The sequence below is a fragment of the Pelophylax lessonae genome, assembly GCF_965119305.1.
Source record: "Pelophylax lessonae genome assembly, chromosome: 1".
In the NCBI taxonomy this organism is placed as follows: domain Eukaryota; kingdom Metazoa; phylum Chordata; class Amphibia; order Anura; family Ranidae; genus Pelophylax; species Pelophylax lessonae.
This window is the reverse complement of record NC_138768.1, coordinates 879864812-879885480: the sequence shown is the minus strand read 5'-3', so window position 1 is coordinate 879885480 and position 20669 is coordinate 879864812. Positions and strand designations below refer to the sequence as shown.

The 20669-nt window shown below is 45.5% G+C and overlaps 1 protein-coding gene across 1 annotated transcript in view; it reads right to left on the bottom strand.

The window, feature by feature from the left end:
* The window catches only part of LOC309550555 (receptor-type tyrosine-protein phosphatase kappa-like), a 408935-nt gene that overhangs the window by 90638 nt on the left and 297628 nt on the right, over window positions 1-20669 (bottom strand). Inside the window, exons 7-9 of the mRNA XM_082250907.1 lie at window positions 10972-11145; window positions 6606-6788; window positions 1830-2012 (exon numbers count right to left, since the gene is read on the bottom strand). Coding sequence (XP_082107033.1) covers window positions 1830-2012; window positions 6606-6788; window positions 10972-11145 — 540 coding nt within the window. The remainder of the gene's footprint in view (window positions 1-1829; window positions 2013-6605; window positions 6789-10971; window positions 11146-20669) is intronic.

Sequence of the window (20669 nt, the reverse complement as noted above, 5' to 3'; positions counted from 1 at the left end):
TGGAGGGGATTATGATGAGGTCACTTAGGTGACCTGGATGCCGGATAGAGCAGAGGAGGAAAGTGAGGGTGAGGCACAACCCCAACGAGGCAGCCATCAGGGAAGAGTAGAGAGCAGCCACTCTATTTCACCAGATTGTCAAGCTGTTATCTCCTTTCCTACTTCCCACATGTGCAGCCGATCGCACTGTTGCAATTTGCAAACTTTACTTCAAGCAGATCAAGCGTGGCAAAAACACCAGCCATTTTCATACCATATGCTTAACAAGGCATTTAACCTCCCACCACTTAGCCCATTGCCAAGAGCACCTGAAAGCCACACAAAAGGGATGCAGTCACCTTTCTGGTCTACTCCCGCTATACCTCATGACCTTTCAGCAGCCTACACTGATAGGGATGATCTATAGCGAAGGGTGTCACAGGTCCTTGCAGCATGTCTGCCAGTAGCACACCACCAGGTGTAGACTATAATTTATTTGCCCCATCTGCTGCAGCAAAACAAAATAAAAAATCACTGCCACCCACAAGCCCAGCTTCTAAATTCAAGCTTGTCAAAGCTGCTGGCTTTACAACTCCTGCCTTTTTGTCTGGTGGATTCTGCCCCTTCTGTGAATTTGCAGAATGTGCTGTACCACAATGGCAGGTTCCCAGTCTCTATTTCTTTTCGCGTAAGGCCATTCCAGCTCTGTACCATCACGTGGAAGGCAATGTTGTGGTATCATTGGGCAAGGCAGTCAGCAGTAAGGCCCACCTTACTGCTGACACATGGTTCAGCAAGCATTATCAGGGATGATATATTTTGTTCACAGCACACTGGTTAACTCTGCTTGCAACTCAGAAGGATGCAGGACAGAGTTCAGTGCTGCAGCTTGTTGTGCTGCCATGTCTCCATACAGCTAGTGATGATGATGCAACATTTTTCAGCTCTACCCCCATCTCCTCTACGCCCTCCTTTGCTGAATTGTCCTACAAACCACCAGTACCCCCTAAGAATTTAGGGGACTATTCAGTCTGGCTATAAGGTGCTATTCAGTGCATCAGTTGGTCTGTGTAAGGGACAGGAGCCACACCGGAGCAGAGATTCTTGCAGCTCTGCAGGGGCAGGCCCAGAGGTGGTTCATGTCACATTAGCTGGAGCCAGGAATAGTGGTATGCGATAATGGCACAAACCTCCTGTCTGCCCTTAGACAGGGAAAGTTGACACATGTGAAATGCCTGGCACATGTCCTTAATTTGGTGGTGCAGCATTTCCTAAATAGGTACCCAGGGTTTGAAGGTCTGCTAAAGCAGGCCAGAAGAGTCATCATTTCAGGCAGTCATTCACAGCCAGTGCTCAGTTGGTGGAGGACTTCCTTTCCTCTCAAGGCCCACTTTATGCAGACACCATTATTGTGATGCCACAGAAGACACAAAAGGAGAGGGAGGAGGAGGAGGATTTTGGCAGTTTTGGAGGCAGAGGAAGACATACGTCAACCCTTTCAGGTATCTTTATGTGTGTACCCAGCACTGTCAAACCATAAAGTTCCTAATATATATCTCTATCCATTATTTGTGCAGAAACACAGGAAGCTACAAGGACACTGTATAGTTTTTTCTGTACTGTATTTGCAGAAAATGTTCTAGTCCAAGAAAAGAAAACTAATAATGCCACAACATCTACGGACTGGTAAGCTTGGGTTTAGTTACACTATAACTGGCCCTATTTTTTTTAGAAAGAGTGTACAGATATTTGGCCCTCAATGAATATCTGATGTTGTGTATGTATCTGTTGTGAAAAAATATGTGAATACGAATAAATAAACGATAAATAAAGTGATAAGTTGTACTCACCTATACAAGTAACAATGGGAGGAGTCCACTCCTGGGGGGTGCGGGGGTTGTCACATCTTATTGTGTCAGATGACAGATAATATCCAGATTTACATTGTACTGTCACCACTTCACTCTTATTATAATAAGCTTTAGATTCAGAGATACATTCCATGTTTGGTATTGTTGGACGAGAACATTGTGCTGTGAAAGAAACCTTTATATGTAAATATTAAATGTGAACATGAAATGTATCTAGAATTGGTCCGACCAATAAAACCAGCACAGAGAAACCCCCCCCCCCCCCCCAGGGTCAGTGACACAAGAAAGTAGTATTCTTCCCCCTGTAATATAAATGACTGCCCAACAGTTTTGGGTGAAATGTATCATTATTCATGTTTTATACAATACAAAACATAGTGCAAAGTCAAATGACAAATTATCTCACTTTTTCACGATGAGTAGGGTGTGGGTCCTCGGGCCTACCTTGAAGGTCTTGGGAGGGGGAGGATATGGCCTTTTGGCTTAGTTCGCCCTCTCTCATGGGGTCTCCCTTCGGGGGAGCCCAACCTAGTAATTGGGGTGGGCTGTTTCGGAAGTCCTCCCAGAGAATGGGGTTTGCCTGGTAAACCAAAGTGAGTACCTCAGTCCCTGTCAGGAGTCTTGCACCCCGGGTGATCAAGGTCAGGGTCCGCCCTCTTCAGAGGAGGATCATTTTGTACACCTTGTGCACTTTTTGTAGTTCCTCACGTTTGCGTGTGTGTGCGCTTTTTTATGCACCGGGTGTTAGTTTGAGTGTGTTCACACACCACGGGCTTAAAAAAAAAAAAAAAACTAGAAAAATACCATGTGGGGGCCACGAATGGGGGGGGGGTGATTATTAACAGCGGGTACATCGGACAAATACAAGTATATGACAGACATGCAAATATGCCAACTATAGGGAGCCCTGGGGATTGGGGAAGACATTGTATAGAAACCAGCGCAGAGAGCAGGCAAATGTAGCATATGCACTGTAAGGATGTCACATGCTGGATCTAAGTCAGGATCTTCAAAAAAATCTCCCTAAGGGCTAGCCAACAAGGAAGCCATCTTCAACTGATTTTGCCTTCATAGCCTTCACTGGGGAGCAGTGATCCAGACAGTTGGGCAGAGGGAGTCAGAGCTGTGGCCTTGGCAGCAAGCAAAGAGAAAAGAGTAGTCCCAGATGGTGCGTGACCCATGATTGCCATCATCCCATATGACTATAAGAAATAATAACACAAATGTGTTGTTCTCCTCTAGAGGGGGGATTTTTAAGGCAATCAAAAATAAGAAGAGAAGAAAAAGCAAATTATATAAAAAATGAATATTTTTTAATGCAAAATTGATAAAACGACAATGTGCAAAACATGAACAACTCACATAACCTAATCCCAATCCCATGGACAACAGTGGAAGGGACCAAAGTCGGTCATGGGAAAAATAGGACCAAGGCAATAAACAATAAAATATTACAAACAAGGAAATGAAGCCGAGACTGCACTCCGCTAATAACGCTACTCTGTAGCACTAACCAACACTGTAGCCCCCCAATGTTGTATTCTGTCTAGGAATACTTTTTCCCTAGGTGCAATCTTTTACATTTAGAAACATTGAACTGCAGCTTCCACGGCTTTGGCCAATCTTCCAGCAATGTCAAATCATGTTCCATGCTCAAAAAGACACGCCTTACCCATTTTGTGTAAAAATCTACATATGAGTAAACAATAAAATACAATATGATAACAAAGCTCTCGCGCTTCAAGTGAATCTTCAAACAAATAATAAAGTGTGTGTTTCCAAAAAAAGTACCGTATTTATCGGCATATAACACACACTTTTTCCTCCTAAAAATGGAGGAAAAAGTAGCAGTGCGTGTTATACGCCGATATAAGAAAAAAAAAAGTCCAGAAAGCACTAGCAGCGCCGAGAGTTAGAAGGGGGCGGGCGGCGCCGAGGAGAAGGAAGGACGCGCTGTCATCGGAAGTCCCGCCTCCTATGCCGACGTCAATCATAGGCGCCAGGACTTCCGATGACAGCGCTTTCTTCCTTCTCCTCGGCGCCGCCCGTCCCCTTCTAATTCTCGGTGCTTCTTTCTGGACAAGTGGTTTGTATAGTGTAACTGGCGCTGGCGAGGCTGCAATTATGGGCGCTGGCGAGGCTGCAATTATGGGCACTGGCGAGGCTGCATGTATGGGCACTGGCGAGGCTGCAATTATGGGCACTGGTGAGGCTGCAATTATGGGCACTGGCGCTGGCGAGGCTGCATGTATGGGCACTGCGCTGGCGATGCTGCATGTATGTGTACTGCGCTGGCGATGCTGCATATATGGGTACTGCGCTGGCGAGGCTGCAATTATGGGCACTGGTGCTGACGACGCTGCAATTATGGGCACTGGCACTGGCGAGGCTGCATGTATGGGCACTGGCGCTGGCGAGGCTGCATGTATGGGCACTGGGGAGGCTGCATGTATGGGTACTGCACTGGCAAGGCTGCATGTATGGGCACTGCACTGGCGAGGCTGCATTTAAGGACACTGCGCTGATGAGGCTGCATTTGTGGGCACTGGTAAGACTACATTTAATTTTAAAAAAGAGTTCAAAGCTGTTTATTTTAAATTTCAGCTTTTTTCCTGAAATTTCTGCCCTAAAATTTAGGTGCGTGTTATACACCGATAAATACGGAAATCAAAATGATAATCACAGAAACCTGCTGCAGCTTTAAAGTAAGATTCAATGTAATAAAGTGAAAGTGTATATCAACTAGCCGCGCATACACAGTAATAAAATAAATGAATAAATAAATAAATATTAGATTAACAAGAGGTGATAATACATAAACAGTGATTGTTGAAAGCGCACAAAAGCAAAAGTCCACAATCAATCCACTGCAGTTCATAAAGGGATTAGTGATCAGGTAATTAGAGTCCCGTGCTGAAAATTGGGTCACCACAAAATCCACCACCTTCGTGATACCGCTCCCATCAGCTGGCAACTCACCCTATAATGTTGCCCCCCTTTGACAAAGTCCGATGTGACAAAACGCGTCAGAGCGTGGCTACACGGCACACCAGAGAAGTGATCGGAGGATCGGAGGTGGTTCCCAAGGGTCAGTCTCACCAGCGTGGAGGTGGTGAGGACTGTGGGAACACCCCAGACCCCCTTAATTTGTATTATGCGCTGATTTAAGCCCCGTACACACGCACCGATTGTCGGCCAAACGATTGGCCGTCTTTTGTCCGGTGCTGTCCTGTCGGTTGAAAAGTGCTAAAGACTGCACATGAATTTTGTCGGCCAACAACAGCCGACTGCAGAAGTGATGTCATGTGATGGTTAACTTTCCGTGTGTTTTTTCTTTTCTGAGCATGCCCAGTCTTGCTCATCTGCTGTTTGTCGGCCGAATTCTGTACTGACTGAGGAACAATCGTCCGTTCTGGTGTTGGCCAACAAAAATTTTAAAGCCTGCACACCAGATTCTGTTCGGCCGAAAAGTCGCAGTCGGTTGTCGGAAGCATCATACTAACAAGCCGACAATCGGCCGATCGGTCGGTGGCCGAATATTTACGACAAGCCGACAATCGCTACGTGTGTAGGGGCCTTTACTTAACATCTTGTGAGTGCATTTTGTGATGGGTTTTATGAGCTAATAAATGAAAGATTTTAAGACCGTATTGTACTAGTGGGGCTCTCTTTCTTTTCTATGCATATAAGAGAGGAGGAGCTGTTTAAATTGAACAATCCAAGGACGATTCCCCTGATTACAACGATTATCTCTAATGCCCTAACCATGAAGATGGGGGGCAACATAATAGGGTGAGTTGCCAGCTGATGGGAGCGGTATCACGAAGGTGGTGGATTTTGTGGTGACCCAATTTTCAGCACGGGCTCTAATTACCTGATCACTGGTCACTTTATTGTGGACTTTTGCTTTTGTGCACTTTAAGCAATCACTGTTTACAGTACGTATTATCACCTCTCGTTAATCTAATATTTATTTATTTATTTATTAATTTGATTTCTGTGTATACGCAGCTAGTTGATATACACTTTCACTTTATTACAATAAAATGCAATAAAGTGACTCACTGGCATTTTATGAATGTGACGTAAAAAGTGTATACTTTTACTTACTGTACTTAGTGCAGTTTTCATACTGTCAAGAAAAACAATAAAAAACCTGCGCTTACACGTTTCGTCATCCAATGACGCCTTCAGAGGCGTGGCGGCCAGACACAAGCACGCTTTAAATAGCCAAAGAACCGGAAATGACACATGCTATTAGCCTATTCTAAATTATGTATACATGCTTCATGCATTTTTTACTGCTTGTAAGTGCATAGTTTTCAATAAACGTATTGATCTGTTGAGAAATACTGCACTATTGGGGTTTGTTTGATATCCCGAGGTGATTCTGCATTCCATGGGACGTGAGAAGGGTTTTCATATACTGTACTACTATCTTATCCCTATTGATAAGCTTATGGCTATTATTGGAATATCCTTGCTCCTTGTACCTTCACACTGGTGTTGACTTTCCTATAACTTGAGAGTCAACACTATCTGGTAAGCAGATTACCTTATACTCATGTGGTGCTGGGCAATACGATTCCATCTATCTGTCAATCATTGGTGTGTGGAGGATTCTCTTGTTTACTCTTCACATGGACTTTTTATATGGACTATTAGTGTGTCACATATAATTTATATTGGTGCTGTTCTCTTTTGTACAAGTTTTCATACTGTGTATATGATGGAAATATCCTGTTTTGTACCTACCTAGACAGGTAGTAGTGGGAGGAGTCCACTCCTGTTGGGTGCGGGGGTTCTCACATCTCATTGTGTTGGATGATGGATGATATCCAGATATACATTGTACTGTCACCTCTTCTCCCTTCTTATAATAATCCTTGCATTTGGAGAGACTGTACACATTGTCTATGGTGGGCTTTTCACAGTAAGCTGTGGAATAAGAAGATAAAAGCAAATCATTATACATTATATACAGTGTGAGGCATGGGTGTAGCATCAGGGGTTGCAGGGGTTATAATGACGACCCCACTCATGCTCCAGGGTCCTGAGCAGCAAGAGGAACAGGGACAGGAGGGACAGTGGGGACAGCATTTACTAGACCCGATTAGCTTGTAGGCAGGTAGCAAATCACTACTGCCCCAGCAGGAAGTTAGAAAATAACTGCACTCCCAGGTTTTTCGGACTGGTTTTTCTTGGGTCCAACCCTCCGATCCTGTGTGCTATAAAAGGGACGAGGTCCCAAGTCCTGGGGGAGGAGAGGGGAGACTTACCCACAAGGTCAGGAAGGGACACTCCGCCTACTTCCATTTCCAGAGTCTTGATGGACAGTAACCTGCCAAAGCTGGAGTTAACTTCCAGACATGGACTCCTACATTGGACTGAACAGGTATGCTGGGGCAGCCACAAGCCTGTTTGTAGGGACTAGGAGTGTTAGGGAAATGTCTGCATTGTATCTTAAACTGTTGATTGTTGTTGTCATCATGTTAATTTATTCTTCAAGTAAAATGTTTGAAACTTTGCCTGGACTGAAGTTACTAAAGAATGCAATGTAAGTAATCGCTACATAAAGTCTACAGCTCGGGTCACTAAACACATTGCTGTATGAAGACATCAGTACAAGGAGTTCATACAGTGTGAAGACACAATGGTTAACATGGGAAGCGAAGGTTTCTCTAGCAGCCTGTTGTGAAGTGTGTACATGTGGCAGGTGGGAGTGGAGGTGCCTCTTGCAGCAAGGGAGATGTTGTCAGCTCTCTTTCTGCAGTGATCCATTTCCCATAGCAATGGGAGTAGATCCACACTGCTGAGGCCCTCAACCTGTGCACAGGTACAGGAGAAAAAGAGTTAGGTGAAGTGCACACACCGAATCTGTGCAAGGTGCACGGTGGGACCCCATACCATTACTGGGAGTGAGGTAGCGGTGATACGCTGGACAGGTGGAGAGGGCATTGGATCTGCATGTTCCATCCAAATGCACAAATAACTGTAGTGAAGTACATTACATTGAGAGTGTTTATTAGAGTTTGTTCATGTTTAGTCATCTGCCCGTATCGTGAGCATGGCTCAAGTAAATGTACCCCATGTGTATGGTAGTGACCCTATCCAAAGTACCTATTGTACCCCAGAAGAACCCACCTCAGGGTAGGCCTCTCATGTGACTTTTGCTTGGCACCAAACGAAGAAGGAAACATGGAGGATGTGACGACCACCCCATTGTCCTACCCTCCTCTCAAGCTGTGTTTTCATGCAGCAGCTAAAAGCTTGTGTCTCCTCCTCCCCCTCCCACTGGCATTCAGCTGCTGCAGTAAAATACAGATGATCGGGTCTAGTAAATAATGCCCCCACTTCCCCTCCTTTCCCTGTTCCTCTTACTGCTCGGGGCCCCCTGTGTGCTCCCCTGGTCCTCTCCCACTGTGCTGGCCTACTCACACCATCCACTGCCCTACTGACACTGTCCACTACTCTACTGACACTGTCCACTGCCCTACTGACACCATACACTGCTCTACTGACACCATCCACTGCTCTTCTGACACCGTCCTCTGCCCTACTGACACCGTCCACTACTCTACTGACACCTTCCACTGCCCCACTGACACCGTCCACTACTCTACTGACACCGTCCACTGCCCTACTGACACCATCCACTGCCCTACTGACACCATCCACTGCCCTACTGACACCATCCATTGCTCTACTGACACCATCCACTGCTACTGACACCATCCACTGCTCTACTGACACCATCCACTGCCCTACTGACACCATCCACTGCCCTACTGACACCGTCCACTGCCCTACTGACACCGTCCACTGCTCTACTGACACCGTCCACTGCCCTACTGACACCATCCAGTGCCCTACTGACACCGTCCACTGCCCTACTGACACCGTCCACTGCTCTACTGACACCGTCCACTGCCCTAATGACACCATCCAGTGCCCTACTGACACCGTCCACTGCCCTACTGACACCATCCACTGCTCTACTGACACCGTCCACTGCCTAAGGACAGCAATCTCTGCCCTACAGACAACATCCACTGCCCTACTAACACCTTCAACTGCCCTGCTGACACCGTCCACTGCCCTACTGACACCGTCCACTGCCCTACTGACACCGTTCACTGCCCTACTGACACCGTCCACTGCCCTACTGACACTATCCACTGCTACTGACACCATCCACTGCCCTACTGACACCATCCACTGCCCTACTGACACCGTCCACTGTGCTACTGACACCGTCCACTGCCCTACAGACACCATCAACTGCCCTACTGACACCATCCACTGCCCTTCTGACACCATCCACTGTCCTACTGACACCGTCCACTGCCTAAGGACAGCAATCTCTGCCCTACTGACACCATCCATGTAACGCTGAGCGCACCGGTCCCTGCTCCTGGACCGGAGCGCACGCGGCGTTCGTTCCAGATCCACTCACCTGTGCCCGCTCCGGCTCTCTCCTCCACTCCCCGCTCACGTGGTTCCCGGCACGCGCGTCCCTGCACCATAGGGCGCGCGCCGGCTGTTTGAAATTTAAAGGGCCAGTGCAGTAATTGGTGCTTGGTCCAAACCTCCCTTCCTGTTTTCTGTTTCCTGTTTCCTATATAAGTGACCTGCCCCTTCCTGCCCTTGCCGGATCTTTGTTGCCTTATTGCCTAGTGAAAGCGTTATTGGTGTAATCCCTTGCCTGTTGCCGAACCCTTTGCTAACGACTACCGCCTTGGAACCTGTGCTGCCTGCCCTGACCTTTGCTACGTCTGACTACGCTTCTGCCTGTTCCTTTTGTACTACGCCTATCTCAGCAGTCAGTGAGGTTGAGCCGCTACTGGAGGACACAACCTGGTAGTTACCACCGCAGCAAGTCCATCCCGCCTTGCGGTGGGCTCTGGTGAAAACCGGTAACTACTTAGAACCGATCCTCCGGTACGGTCCACGCCATTCCCTCACTGACACAGCGGATCCACTCCCTGCACCGCTCCTGCTACCAGTCCGAAACCCTGACTGCCCTACTAACACCTTCAAGTGCTCTGCTGACACCGCCCACTGCCCTTCTGACACCATCCACTGCCCTACTGACACCGTCCACTGCCCTATTACCATTGTCCACTGCTCTAATGACTGACACTGTCCTCTTTTAAGGTAGACTAAGTTTATATTTTTACAGTGACATTTGTTTTATTATATTTTTCTAAGTTTTCCTTACTATTTAGTTAGGCCCTGCTAGTTAATTTGTTAAAAAAAAAAGGGCTCTGAATCCCTGTGATCTTTGATCTCTTTCATGTTATTCACGTTGATCTCTACCTCTCAAAGGTTACCTATCCCTGTTTTACACAGTGTTGCTGGGGAAAACCACTTGCTGCATTACCCTGCATAGGTATTTCAGTAACCTCAGAGGTCCCGGGCTGAACAGACCCTCTGAGTTTGCAGTTTCACCTTCAAAGGGTGATGGGGCAAGCACACATTGGAAAAGGTAAGTAATAGTTGGGGGCCCCGACTTTTGCATTGGGGCCCACTATCTTCAAGCTACGCCTCTGGTGTGAGGAGTAAAGTGATTGTATGTGATAGGATGGATCAGTTGATGGGACCTTTCAGTGGTATATGGACCATGGTCTGACCTCCTCATTATGGGATGGATCAGTTAATGGGACCTTTCAGTGGTATATGGACCATGGTCTGACCTCCTCATTATGGGATGGATCAGTTAATGGGACCTTTCAGTGGTATATGGACCATGGTCTGACCTCCTCATTATGGGATGGATCAGTTGATGGGACCTTTCAGTGGTATATGGACCATGGTCTGACCTCCTCATTATGGGAAGTTCCTGGGATCTTTCTGCAGTCTTCTATGAAGGCAAATATTTTCTTCTTGGGAAAGACCAGTCTGTGTGTTGGAAGTGTGATGTCACTGCTGTATGATGTTCTATTCAGTTAAACTTAAGACTGGAGGCAGAATCCAACAGGGCACATGGCATTGTGAAATAAAACTTGCACTGTATATTATTTAGGAAGGATGTGTACATTTACTCTGACTATACTGTACATTGTGCACTTCCAATACTGTGTACTGTGTATATGATGAATGTGTCCTGTGTTGTACTCACCTATACAGGTAATAGTGGGAGGAGTCCACTCTGGGGGGTTATTACATGTCATTGAGCTAGATGACGGGAAATATCCAGAATTACACTTGACTGTTATCGATTCTCCACTGATATAATAATCCTTGGATTCAGAGAGACTCTCCATGTTATCTATGGTGGGCTTTTTACACAGAGCTGTGGAAAAAGATAGAAGCAGATCATTATACATGATATACAGTGTGAGGAGTAAAGTGATTGTATGTGATGGGATGGATCAGTTGATGGGACCTTTCAGTGGTATATGGACCATGGTCTGACCTCCTCTTTATGGGATGTTCCTGGCATCTGTCTGTGATTATTAAAACATTCAGCAGGAATACATTAGTATGGAGCAGAGTATGAAACTAACAGTATGGAGCAAAGTATGAAACCAACAGTGTGGAGCAGAGTATAAAGCCAACAGTGTGGAGCAGAGTATAAAGCCAACCGTGTGGAGCAGAGTATGGAACCATCAGGATGGAACAGAGTATAGGACCATCAGTGTGGAGCAGAGTATGGAACCATTAGCATGGAGCAGAGCATGGAACCATAATTATGGAGAAGAGTATGGAACTATCAGTTTGGAGCAGAGTATGGAACCATCAGTATGTATTAGAGTATAGAACCATCAGTATGGATCAGAGTATGGAACCATCAGTATTGATCCGAGTATGGGACCATTAGTATGGAGCAGAGTATGGAAACATCAGTATGGAGCAGAGTATGGAACCATAAGTATAGAGCAGAGTATGAAACCAACAGTGCTGGGCAGAGTATGAAACCAACAGTGTTGGGCAGAGTATGGAACCATCAGTATAGAGCAGAGTATGGGACCATCAGTGTGAAGCAGAGTATGGAACCATCAATGTGAAGCAGAGTATGGGACCATTAGTGTGGGGCAGAGTATGGGACCATTAGTGTGGATCCGAGTATGGGACCATCAGTGTGGAGCAGAGTATGGGACCATTAGTTTGGATCCGAGTATGGGACCATTAGTGTAGATCCGAGTATGGGGCCATCAGTGTGGAGCAGAGTATGGATCCATCAGTATGGAGCAGAGTATGGGACCATCAGTATGGAGCACAATATGGGACCATCAGTATGGAGCAGAGTATGGGGCCATCAGTATGGAGCACAGTATAGGACCATCAGTATGGAGCAGAGTATGGAACCATCAGTATGGAACAAAGCATGGAATCACCAGTATGGAACAGAGTAGGAACCATCAATATGGAGCAGAGTATGGCACCATCAGTATGGAGCAGAGTATGAAATCAACAGTATGGAGTAGAGGATGGAACCATCAGTATGGAGCAGAGTATGGAACCATCAGTATGGAGCAGAGTATGGAACCATCAGTATGGAGCAGAGTATGGAACCATCAGTATGGAGCAGAGTATGGAACCATCTGTGTGGAGCAGAATATAGGACCATTAGTGCAAAGCAGAGTATGGGGCCATCAGTATGGAGCAGAGTATGGATCCATTAGTATGGAGCAGAAAATTAAACCATCAGTATGGAACAAAGTATGGAATCACCAGTATGGACCAGAGAAGGAACCATCAGTATGGAACAGAGTATGGAACCATCCCAATGGAGCAGAGAATGGTAGCATAAGAATAGAGCAGAGTATAAAACCATCGGTATAGAGAAGAGTATGAAACCATCAGTATGGTGCAGAGCATGAAATCAACAGTGTGGAGCAGAGTATGGAACATCGGTATGGATCAGAGTATGGAACCATCAGTATGGATCAGAGTATGGAACCATCAGTACGGATCAGAGTATGGAACCATCAGTACGGATCAGAGTATGGAACCATCAGTATGGATCAGAGTATGGAACCATCAGTATGGATCAGAGTATGGGACCATCAGTATGGATCAGAGTATGGACCCATCAGTATGGATCAGAGTATGGGACCACCAGTATGGATCAGAGTATGGAACCATCAGTATGGATCAGAGTATGGAACCATCAGTATGGATCAGAGTATGGAACCGAGATTGAGAGTGGGGGAAAAAGAGATTGGACTTTATAGGCACCAATGTAAAATGATATGTTCTTTATTAGAAAAATTTTTTTTACAAAAACACATACATAATAAACCACAAAAAGGGGGGGACATATAAAAAGAGCAACATGTCATATACATTAATAATTGCAGTATGGCGGCAGAGCCTACAAAAAGGAGTACCAGTCACATAGCCTTATCAGATATTGATTATTGTACAGTGTTCACAAGTGATACAAGGAAAACCTATATTCCTGAGGCGGCCCTGGAGAAGAGATGACCGTCTCCAAAGGGTCGTCTGTATGTAGTGGGCACAGATGTTAGGTTGAATCCCAGCTGCTCTACATGTTTCGCTTAACCTATTAAGCTTCTTCTGGAGCATATGGTAAGGACAAACATCTGCATAGAGACAAAGCATTAACGATGAATATTCTTATGTAAGGACATAACGTTTACATTTATAATCAAACACAAAACAAGACAAGTTGTTATACAGTCATGACTGAGTAGATCTAATAGTCAGTCGGCATAAAATTGCATTCTAAGGCTGCATGCCATACCCTTGTCACAGCAGAGAAATAGGAGAAAAATGAGTAGGAAAAAATGAGAATAAGAAAGCCGGGTGGAAAAGAAGGAAAAAAGGGAAGAAGGAAGTGAACTGGGGAAAGGAGAAAAGGAGAGAAACAGAGAAAGTAAGAAGGATGAGGAGAGAGAGAAGAGAAAGAAGGGAGTTGAAAAGAAAAGAAAGGAGCCTGAGCGCTTAGGAGTGCTAGCCATGCCCAGAGACATAGAGCCAGACGTAGGGACCAGGGCTTGGTATTGAAGTAGACTGGGGTATAACCGGAAAAAAGAGCAAAACAGCAACAATATACTAAGCAAAGTACATACCTGAAAAAAGATATTACAGGTGAAAGAACTTTCTGATGAATCCTGCCATAAAGGCTGGGAAAGGTAATAACGAGGGGGATCGGTACGCTGCAGTTAGAAAAAGGAGCCAGGTAGAAACGTCCAAACTATCATAAGATATAAAGCTTGGAGTGGCCTAAAATAAATGGTGTAATAAGTATGATATACAATGTTTGAAAATAAGTCATTTTAAAGGGAAAATTTAGGATGGGGATAGTTGTCCAGCACTTCACCTCCGTGCAACTAGATGGATATAGTTTGAAAAAGAACCCCAAGTTAATGCCAGAGTTAATGTTATACATATTACTTAATAAGAGTAATGGTGGTAGGTAAAGAAAGAAAGATTCCAAAAGAATATAATGGCATGCATCGATGAGCTAGAAATGGAGGTTAAGGTGCCTAAGATGAGAATTAGGCATCCCCACTATGATGGGTGGCCATAAACACCAAGCTGTGATAAAGCAGAAATAAAGGAGTTGATGAATAATACTCACATACATATAGAGCAAAATATTGGCTTGTTACTATGGGGAGTATGGTCCCATAGAGAAATCATGTGTGGCGACCAGGTGGGGAGAAAAAGCCCCAGCCTATAGACCCAAATCACAGACCAGTGAGACAGAAAGCTCACATGCCAAAGGACCTGTAAAAATTAGGAGTAATGAGTACAGTAGAGCGCCATGTAAGAGAGTAGTTATTCACCAAATCATAAAGTCTCACCAATAGTATGTTGAAGTAAAGGATCCTGATACTGCAGCGACCGTATGTGCACCCCCCCGGATGGGGATACCGCCATGTTTTTAGAGCGAGTACCGCGCTCTATTTGAAGGCCGTGGTCCCGGGTGATGAGTCAGACATGTGACATCATCAACCCCGGCCGGTGTTTCCCGCGCATGCGCGGGCCAGAGGCGTCACCATGGTGACCCAGCAAACAACTGGCCGCGTCATGACACGGGAGGAGGGAAGCTTTTGTGGGTCAGCTGACCCACAGCGCCTCCTCCTATCCACGCCAGCGGTAACGCCCATAGGCAGTCAGCCGCTGGGCGTGGTTACCCGGCCGTACGTCGGCTCCGAGCAGTCAGCGGGGATGGTGTACACACCCCCACACACGCACGGCGCCTTCCTAGAAAAAGTAGATGAAGAGAGAATGCTGGGGTAAAGCAAAAAAGTGGAGATAAAGAAAAGTATGAACATAAATAGGGACCGGGGGAAGAGAAGCGGAGGAGGGCCCCCGACAAAAACTAAAAAGGTGGTGAAAATCAAAAATATGTCTGACAAGTGCGCCGTTAATCTAACCTGGGAGAAACGGGGCACTTGCATAGTATCAATGAATCCTAGCTAGATACATGTCACATACAGTGGATCGAGAGCCCATACAACCATGTGTTGGACAGTGCTGTCATAGGCGCATGGGTATGGTGCGATCGATCCATATAACCATTCATAATGATCGCAATAAAATACATGATATTGGGTAATAGTGCTGGATGTATCCAACAGTAATGTCTGAAGCTTTGAACCAGTTGAACTGAGAGGGGAGGGGGGGGGGGAAAAAAGGGGGGGGGGAAAAAAACACACAAGAGGGGGGGGGGGGGAAGGGGGGAAAGAAAAAAGAAAGAAAGGGCCAGAGAAAGAGCAAAGGGAGAAAGACAACTATATAAAGGGGATAAATAGCGCTGCTAGTTACGCACGAACCAACAGCGCCATTGATCCTTTACAGAAAGCATTTGTAGGAGTGCGCCTCGTTGAGCCCTGGGCGGACGTTGGCATTCAGACGTTCAATCCAGAGGGATTCCCTCTGGAGGATACGCTGATTCCAATCGCCGCCCCTGGGGTCACGGGGTATGATCTCCAAGACAATAAAATTGACATTCATAGTATTGAACTTATGGTACAGGTCCAGGTGCCTGCTTACCGGGGTGATCATCTTGCCACCTGATGAGTAGTAGATGTGGTCGTTTATCCGTCGTCGGAATTGATGAAAGGTCTTCCCCACATAAAACATATTACATTTGCATGACATGAGATAGACCACCCCCTCAGTGCCACAGTCGGCTCTGAAGGTCGGAACAAAAGTTTCGCCATTGGGTAGGGTAAATCTGTTGCCCTCGGCCTTTATGGCAGGATTCATCAGAAAGTTCTTTCACCTGTAATATCTTTTTTCAGGTATGTACTTTGCTTAGTATATTGTTGCTGTTTTGCTCTTTTTTCCGGTTATACCCCAGTCTACTTCAATACCAAGCCCTGGTCCCTACGTCTGGCTCTATGTCTCTGGGCATGGCTAGCACTCCTAAGCGCTCAGGCTCCTTTCTTTTCTTTTCAACTCCCTTCTTTCTCTTCTCTCTCTCCTCATCCTTCTTACTTTCTCTGTTTCTCTCCTTTTCTCCTTTCCCCAGTTCACTTCCTTCTTCCCTTTTTTCCTTCTTTTCCACCCGGCTTTCTTATTCTCATTTTTTCCTACTCATTTTTCTCCTATTTCTCTGCTGTGACAAGGGTATGGCATGCAGCCTTAGAATGCAATTTTATGCCGACTGACTATTAGATCTACTCAGTCATGACTGTATAACAACTTGTCTTGTTTTGTGTTTGATTATAAATGTAAACGTTATGTCCTTACATAAGAATATTCATCGTTAATGCTTTGTCTCTATGCAGATGTTTGTCCTTACCATATGCTCCAGAAGAAGCTTAATAGGTTAAGCGAAACATGTAGAGCAGCTGGGATTCAACCTAACATCTGTGCCCACTACATACAGACGACCCTTTGGAGACGGTCATCTCTTCTCCAGGGCCGCCTCAGGAATATAGGTTTTCCTTGTATCACTTGTGAACACTGTACAATAATCAATATCTGATAAGGCTATGTGACTGGTACTCCTTTTTGTAGGCTCTGCCGCCATACTGCAATTATTAATGTATATGACATGTTGCTCTTTTTATATGTCCCCCCCTTTTTGTGGTTTATTATGTATGTGTTTTTGTAAAAAAAATTTTTCTAATAAAGAACATATCATTTTACATTGGTGCCTATAAAGTCCAATCTCTTTTTCCCCCACTCTCAATTCTGTTAACTAGGATGTGGCACTTTTTTACCTTTTCTTTGATGCGCCTAGACATCCTGCGACCTAGGAGCGCACATATCTAATTTTTCCAATTAAACTTTAGGGTGGTAGCACCCGTTGGTGTTTTCACCAACAAGCAGGCATTTTATAAACCCCTTTTTTGATTTTTTACTTGTATCTGTCTGTCTGACTACACTATAACCTCTGAACCAATACTAACTCGTCTTACTAATTACTTTGTTCCCCACACTTATGTTCTTTTTCTTTTTTCCAGGTACATCCCCTACCAGGTAGTACCCCAATTGTGGGGTCTGTCTAGCTTCTGGAACCACTGATCATCTTGCCACGTAGGTCTGTAACTAATGAGTCTAAACATGGAATTTGTAGGCAATTCGTGGACAGGATACATGGCGGAGATCCAATTAAGTTGCAATACCTCTGTCAGAAATGACATAGGATTGAATCAGTACATTAGTACTGCTAGGAGACAATTGAAACGCAAATCCAATCTCTATTGGCACATAGAGTTCTTTTTGAAATATATCAAAGAGGGGATTTGTCCATTGGGACTTAGGATCCAACTTTTCCCCTCCTTTGATAATGCTTCTAACGTTTTCAAAACCCAGTGGGAGAATGCCCTTACTAGATGCAGTCTGGAGCTATGTCAACTCTTAGTTGCACAATATCAGTCAGACCTCTTGGCCCTCGATTCTGAACTGGCCACACTCTATACCAAGAATGAGGCTATCAAAACTCACGAGTCCTATGCAAAAAAGTGGGACGAGGTGAAACAATATCTTACTAAATTAAACAAGGACATTGTCAACAAAAAGCAAACGAAATTCCTCAAAGACCAACTTGCCTTCTCAGAAGGGTTTGCCTATCGTTGGCAGGGCCCGCCACGCTCCCGTAGACCCCGTTACCCACATGGCCAAACTGACTCAACCTTAGCATCGGATCAGAGAGAGACTGAATGGGAATCAGACTCGTCATCAGTATCAAACACTTCACATCAATCAACACATTCTAATATCATTATGACACGCTCCAAAACTAGGGGCGGCCCACGTGCACGTACACCTCGTGGGGGCCACCATACCTCACACCCTAAAAGGGGACAGGATCCAGCTGCCAAATCAAATACGTCCTCTAATCCAAGGGACACAGATACCCATACACAAGGTACATATTTGGGGAATGTGGCCCTACAGGCCCTGCAGATGATGCAACCTGGGTCAGTCACAACCCAAGTGAGAGCATCCAATACCAATGGATTAGGACAGGGTGCTTATGTAGCACCGAGCACCTTATCATCCATACAGGGTACATTAACATCTTTGGCACCCATATCCTCCAATGTAGGTACCAAACAGACCACTCTCGATACACATTTCAACCCTGCCCCATCACAGCCCACAAATTTTCCGTTGAGTCAAACTCTAACATTACCGACTTGAATTTATCAATTATCAACTTGACTCCATACAAACTGTCAAGTGAGGAAGACGAAGTCCTTAAATTAGGCCTAACTTTTTGTCCCACAGCCCCCCTGGATAGATACGACGTCATCAAAGACTTATACCTGTTCTGCAGGAACTTGACGTATAGGTACATTTTTGATCCTTCTAACGTTAGGGCTAACCAAGAACGCCAAATCTCTGAACGAGTTAAAAGTTTTACAATGAAGGAATTTCGCGCACTCCGTGATCTAATCCTCCTTCTGGAGGAAAATGATCAGGAAGGATGCAGCTCCTCAACTTATGGGACCTCCGCCAATGTACTGTCGACGACACAGCCTTTGCCATATATACCTAAAAGGAAATTCAAACCTAAATCTACCCAGTTCCCGGACCTCACTACTAATCCTAAGATTTGGGCATTCCTCAATGCATGCGTCAGCGAATTGAAACGCTGCCCTCTACCTTCTTCTCGCTCTAACCTCTCTTCAGAACGGAAACGTATCATTGATAGGCTACAAAACCATCCTGACCTGATCATCAAGGCATCAGATAAGGGTGGGAACATAGTCTTAATGACCAGGGAATACTATGAGAAAATGTGCATGGACATACTGAGCAATGAATCATGGTACAAGAAAATCCAGCCCTCGCAAACGGCCAAATTCAAGTCGGCCTACAAAGACTTGATTGGACAGGCTTTTCAATTGGGTCTCATTGACCAAGACACTTATAATTTTCTTAATACCCGCTTCCCTAGGGAGGCTACGTTTTATGCTTTGCCCAAAACCCATAAAAATTTAATTTCTCCCCCTGGCCGCCCTATTATCTCTGGTATTGGCAATCTTACCGAGAATGCGAGCCGATTCATTGACTTCTTTTTAATGCCCCATGTACAGGCCCTCCCATCGTACATTAAGGATACCGTTGATTTTTTGAAAACTTTAGATGGTTTGGTTCTCCCTCCCGACGCCCTGCTCGTGACACTGGATGTGGAAGCTCTCTACTCCAGCATCCCTCACGAGCAGGGTGTCGGGATGGTTAAAACCTTCCTTCAGCAAAAAGATGACCGGACATGGCCGCTCAATGACTTCCTCCTCAAGTTGTTATCCTTCATTCTCACTAATAATTGGTTTTCGTTCAATGGTTCCCACTACCTCCAGGTACAGGGCGTGGCAATGGGCACTTGTTGTGCCCCTGCCTACGCCAACCTGTACCTGGGGGGGTGGGAACACTACATCTTTTCCGATGAAACTTTATCTCAATATACTCAATATGTTGAGATTTGGTTAAGATATATCGACGACGTATTTGTGGTGTGGACGGGTCCTCGCCAACTTTTGACGGACTTTGTCCAACACCTAAACATCAACCACTTCAACCTACAATTCACGTTCTCTGTAGATGAACATGAAGTAAATTTCTTAGATTTGACGGTGAGGAAAGACTTGAGCGGCCATGTCACCACGGATCTCTTCCGTAAAACCTCGGCAGGAAACACTATCCTGCATGCCACCAGTGCACACCCGCCAGCACTGATCCGCAGCATTCCATATGCTCAGTATATCAGATTACGGCGGAACTGTACATCACTTACAAACTACAAGAGACAGTCCGGTTTTTTGCGGACGCGTTTACTGAAGAGAGGTTACAGCAAAAGCACCCTTCGCAAGGCCTACAATTCAGCCCTGTCAAAGGATAGACACTCCCTTCTCTATGGTACCAAACCTACGACTTCAAACCATCCAGTTAAGTTTATTACGAAATTTTCTAGTCACCATGGCACATTACGTAATATCCTTACTAAACACTGGCACCTATTGCACGAAGACCCTACAGTGGGCAAACATGTCAATGCAGTACCTCAGATCACCTATAGGCGGACAACCTCTTTGCGAGACCGCCTAACCCGCAGCTTTTACAGCCGTAAGAAAACCATAGCCTCTGGGCCACGAGGCATTTACAAATGCCGCCACTGTGACATGTGCCCCTGGGTGGCCGAGGGCAACAGATTTACCCTACCCAATGGCGAAACTTTTGTTCCGACCTTCAGAGCCGACTGTGGCACTGAGGGGGTGGTCTATCTCATGTCATGCAAATGTAATATGTTTCATGTGGGGAAGACCTTTCGTCAATTCCGACGACGGATAAACGACCACATCTACTACTCATCAGGTGGCAAGATGATCACCCCGGTAAGCAGGCACCTGGACCTGTACCATAAGTTCAATACTATGAATG